This window comes from Megascapheus bottae, chromosome X (assembly GCF_031878675.1).
Source record: "Megascapheus bottae isolate mThoBot1 chromosome X, mThoBot2.hap1, whole genome shotgun sequence".
Classification (NCBI taxonomy): domain Eukaryota; kingdom Metazoa; phylum Chordata; class Mammalia; order Rodentia; family Geomyidae; genus Megascapheus; species Megascapheus bottae.
The window spans coordinates 13094447-13100121 of NC_143547.1; the positions used below are offsets into that span (position 1 = coordinate 13094447).

Sequence of the window (5675 nt, forward strand, 5' to 3'; positions counted from 1 at the left end):
TCTATCCTGGGAGCAAGTGGCTCACACTTCTAATCCTAGTTACTTAGGAGGCTGAGATCTGAGCCAGCCCGAGTGCCAAAGTGTGTGAGATTCTTATCTCCAATTAACCTCCAGAAAACTGGAAGTGGTGTTGTGGCTCAAATGGTAGAGTGCTAGCCTTCAGCTGAAGAGCTTGCAAAGAGCACCCAAGCCCAAAATTCAAGTCCCACGACCAAAAAAATATTTTGTAGGTCTACACAGAAATATGTTAGTTTTCTATAAACTGTATCTCATTGGCAAAGTAATAAACTTAACATGGCACTTTTTATTTTTAGAATTTCAGGGTCATATTTTAATTTCTGACTTTTCAATATAACTATTAGCAGCTATTAAAGAAGAAAGTTGCCTTTTAGCATACAGATGTATATCTCTTTTGTGGAAAATTATACTTTCTTACCTACACAGACATCATATCTTTTATAATCAATAGCCTAAATTCACATTAACTTCATAACAAAAAAGTATTGTTTGGGATAAATGAGCCTAGGAATAATAAAGCAAGTTATATCGCTCATCTAAAAATACAACTGAAGTCCTTCTTGAAACTAAATTCTTAGACGTTCATTTGTACATGTGTTTGATAATGTGTCTCCCTTATTATACCTTTGTATAGAAAAATATCATGGTCTATGTGCTGACTTCGATACATAAATATTTCTTAATCAAGTATAGCTTCTAGATTAAATTCCATTTCATTCAATACTTTTTCGTTTTGAAAGGCTTTTAATATGTAAAGAAAACTACACTATCTGACGTGCATGATAGAGTCTCTGATGATTACAACTATATATAATGAGTAAAATATAAAGACATAAAAATATGTTCTCTCCAATTTCAGAAAAATGAAAGGGTAGAAGTATCACAAGCATTAACATTTCTTTTGTGCCTGAGACAGACTTAGAAAGCAGTGAATTGTAAAGAAAATATTGCAAAACACAAGAGGAAACTTGAAGAGTGATAAATACTTGATGATATTTGATGTATTTAGATTTTTTTCTTTTGAATATTTGGGTTTAAACTCAGAATATCCTGCTTGCTAGACAGGTGTTCCACCATTTGAACCATAACTCCAGCCCATTTTTCCTTTAGTTTTTAGATAGGATCTCCAGGTTTTACATTGGGGCAGCGTCTTATTTTGACCCTTTACCTATGCCTCCTTCACAGCTAGCATGTCAAGCATGTATCACCAAGACCCTGGCACTGATCTGCATCTTCACGATCTCTGTTGCTAGAGTAGCTAGGAATATGGGCACACCTTACCATGCCTGATTTTTGTTTTTGCACTTGTACTTCTTTCATATATGTTTTGCTAAATTAAACCGTTGTTCTTAAAAGGAAGACAAGCTTTGTAATGATTTAGAAAATAACTTACAATGTGTACAGTTGAAAGTACTTTTACTCACAAAAATGGTCCGAGAGAAATGCTTTGTACATACTACTCAGGTGATACTTAGCATACCTTATATTTAAAACAAGTCACACCACCAACAACATCTTTTGATTATAGCCCACATTTTATTCATGAAAGTACATATGAAAAGTTGCTATTCTCCAATTATCACAATTTTGCTTCATCTTCACAGAGGTTTCTAAGAACTTTACATTTTTTACAGTTGACATCGTTTTCCATTCAAATATAAGCTTCACTTGAAAATGCAGCTTAAAGAATGAATAATAAGGCTGGATTATCTAGGCAATAAATTATAGGTTTTGCAACAGAATCATTTCAGTTGGTTCTAATACACAGCCCTGTATCAAAAGTACAAGAGTATTATTGTGCCATATTTCCCACTCCCAAACTAAGATTTTCCTGGTGGGAGTATCTCCAGTGTAACTAGCTAGGTTTTTCGATTCTGTGTATATACTATGAGAAGCATTTTTAACAGAATTAAACTTTAGATTATATTTGCAACTTATCATGATATATGTTGGAAGTTAAAATTAGGAGTCTTTTAGAATGTACTTTTCATCTGGTTGACATTTGCAGAATTTTAATCAGATGTCGAGGCTCCTCAAACGCTTTTATGAGCTAAGATGAAGAATTTTACTGGGTGACATTTCACCTTCTTCCTTTTCTTCTATACCATCATCTGCATTTTCTACTGAAACATTTTTACTGATTTGTGGGCTAATCATTTCATCACTATCAGCAGCAGATTTAGGTAAATATAATCTCAGGTCATCAGTTTGGGGAAGGTCTTTAGTTTCTCTGTCATTTCCATTTGTTGCATCGTCACAATGATCTGTAGAGTTGTTTAATATTGGTAACAGAACTGCTTCAGTTATATTTTCCTTAAGATTCAATTCTTCATTCTCTTTCATTGCTTTAGCTTGTGCGAGAAATACTTGACTGCATAGTCGTGTGCGTAAGTTCTTCCTTATTCGGCTTCGCCTTTCCTTTTCTTCGTCATATTTAATCTTTAATCCTCTGAATGTCTGAACATAGTCTATTGATTCAAAGTCATTATAAAAATTTTCCACCACATGTATAATAAGAGACTTGATATTTTCTAATCTTATATGTTCAAATAGCTCAATAATAGCTGAATTTAACATATTGTATCGGGTTCCATTAAGCAGAAAAGCATTTACAATGGGCTCAAAAAGATTGCCTGTGATGATGTAACAATTATAGAGTTCATCTTGAAGGCTAATTATCATTCTCATAAAGCGGACAGCACCCAAGGTCAAAAAAGTATGCTTTGAATTCATCAACATCAAGACTCTTCTCAGCAAATCTTTCTTCAGTATATAGTTCTTAATGTAGTCTGTGTGACGTTCTGCACAAAATGTTAGTAATTCTAAAATTAAACCAAGCAGCTGTGCTGTTTGATAGTTATTAAGGCAATATTTGGTTTCATCCGCTTCAAATAGATCATCTTTGTCGTCCGAAGTGGTGCATAAAAGTGGTGCTATCAAATTATGCATGCAATATCTATAGAAGAAATTTAGAAATTCAATTCTTTCACAGTCATCAGGCGTTACCAGCATGTTCACTGGGTTGAGTAAAGAACGAAGAAGTACCATCAAATTAATGGCATTTCCAAGCTCAGGATCACTATCCTGAATCATTTGTTGAATTAATATATTAATGGTAAGTTCATTCTCTTCTCCCTCTTCAGCTTCTTCCATGACACATTTTTGGACCATGAATGGATTATAGTCTACTAGGTAAGTAAGTATATCTGTAGCCATTGACTTCATTTGAAAATCCTTCATGTTCATTACAATTTTAAGAGCAGGAATGATTCCAAGTTGTAGTAATGTTTGGAATAGTGCAATCTTGTTTTGGTTCTGTAATGCTTGGGAAAATTCACAGAATTCCTTGAAGAAAAGTAATAGTTCACGTCGTTTTTCATCATCTGTTGCTTTATCCTTTAACTGTGCAAAAACTTCAAATAAGACCTTCTTATCTTCTTGTAGCATGCTAATTATATCAACCTTTCTGGAGAAAATAAACGTTGTAAAGGTGGAAAGATGGTTTTCATCAAATATTGATGGTACAGGCAAAAGAATGTCATGAATATATTGCACTAGGTATGTCTGGTGTATTTTGTGCCTTAGTTCAGAGTCTGTTATTGGTATAACTTCTTTAAACTTTGCACTTTTGGTCAAGAATTCCCTATACCTTTTTGGTTCAGCCAAACAGGGATCATATTCCAGACATCCTATCACATCCATAATATATGTGTCAGACAACATGATTTCGAATAATGAAGTCTTGTTAAAAAATAATATTCCTTTAATAATGTTATATAAATGGTGTAAGCATTCGGTGTTCTGAAGATTCTCACAGGTATGAAAGAGCCTCATTAGTTGTTCAATATAATCTTCGTTTTCCAAGATTAGAGCCAGTCTTTCCCTTTGGATATTTGATGTAGAAACAGAACCAATTAAATCTGCAATTTGACCAAGCGTAGCAACTTCACACGTTGGAAGCTCAGGGAGATAACTGATTGGAGGTGTTCCGTGGTTGCTTACTGAATCATCCAAAAACCCTTGTGTATTTTCCAGAGAAGGATCTTTACCTTGAACTAAGCAGATATCTTCCCAGATGTCCATACAACATTTGGGGTCTTGAAAGCTTAGTGCCGTACCATGGTCTCCAGATTCGGACCAGATAATTAGCAATCCCTTTTGCTTCTGATAATTTGTAGTCCCACGTATCTTGGACTGTAGAATTACCGAGCCATCTTCTTCAGAGTGAACAAGAAGGCAAACTCCTTGAAGACGCTCGATGTACTTGGAGGATATTTCTCCGGTACCTATTGGTTCCCATGACTCATCTTCCTCTTTGACATAGACTTTTACACGGTTCCTCTGGCCTGCCATTAAGACCACTAGCCTTTCCACGTTAAGCCTGGTCTTTCTGTAGACAGACCTTTACTTTGTGTAGCCTGAAGTCATTTTTGTTACCTTAGTAACAACAGTGACGCGTCTGAGATAGCTGTTCGAAAATTTGCTAACAGAAGACTGAGGATGCCTATTGGCTACTAAAGGTGGGGGAGGGTGGGAGACGTCAGAGGTCAACTGGATTCATCCAAAGGCCCTGTTGCACTTCCCACTTCCCCCTACTGGAAATATCCCCAGCTTTCCTCCTTACTTACTCTTAGAGAACAAGTTTCTGCGCCTGCTCTAGGCTAAGAATATCTCAGTTGTGGCAAGAATCTTGTGACTCCCCCTAGGATTCTGCCTATAAAAATGTACTTATGTAACAAAAGCTAAACTTGTTTCATGAAATTGCCACAAAGCTTGCAAGTGAAAGCTTAGAAATTAGAGTATGCTGGTTATATAAAGGGTTTTTGCTTAGGTCTACTGAGAAAAAGTAAATAAATAAATGAAAGCCCTATGTCAGTATAGAGTCCTCACTTAACATTCTGGGTTCATATATGACTGGGCTAAGTCAGAAATAGGAGTAAAAATCACCTATAGAGCATAAACCCATATAGAATCAAAGAGAAGAGGTCGAGTTATTGTCATAAGTCTTCCCCTGAGATTATATTGAGGGAAGGTATTCCCTTTGCTCTGTTTCATTTAACCTAAAGTATTATCTTCTAGCACAATAGGTAAACCATTTATATATATATATATATATATATATATATATATATATATATATAATCCATAGCATACAGCTTATTCTTGTGGAAGGACTGAGCCAGAGAGTTGAGTTGCATTTTTCAAGCATATTAACTATCATATTGGTTATTTTATATCCCAGTAATTAAAACCAGGCTTGGAACTGGTGGCTCAAGCCTATAATCCTAGCTACTCAGGAGGCTGAGGCCTGACAATCACAGTTAGAAGTCAGCCCAGTTCGAAAAGCCCCCATGACACTCTTATCTGCAATTAGCCACTCAAAACCTGGAAATGGAGTCTTGAGCAAAAGAGCTCAGGGACAGTGCCCAGGCCCTGAGTTCAAGCCTCATGACTGACAAAAATATTGTTACCTTGTGACAACTGCTAATATTTTAGGGTGCTTATTATGTTGAAGAAGAAATGCAATACAATTGATCAAGTATAATACTTGGTTACTATATTCAAGAAGCTATGAAAAGAACTTTATATGTATATTCTTATTTAATGTTCATAATACGGTAACAAGAGAGAACTATTAATAATCCTTTTAGGATCAG

General features: G+C 35.4%; 1 protein-coding gene across 1 annotated transcript; it reads right to left on the minus strand.

Annotated features, from left to right (window-relative positions):
- Nucleotides 1–1552: 1552 nt before the first annotated feature.
- On the minus strand, nt 1553–4430 carry Ppp4r3c (protein phosphatase 4 regulatory subunit 3C). The gene has a single exon (XM_090326318.1). The coding sequence runs from the start codon at nt 4369–4371 to the stop codon at nt 2062–2064; it is 2310 nt and encodes a 769-aa protein (XP_090182444.1). The 5' UTR covers nt 4372–4430; the 3' UTR covers nt 1553–2061.
- Between the last annotated feature and the right edge of the window lie 1245 nt (nt 4431–5675).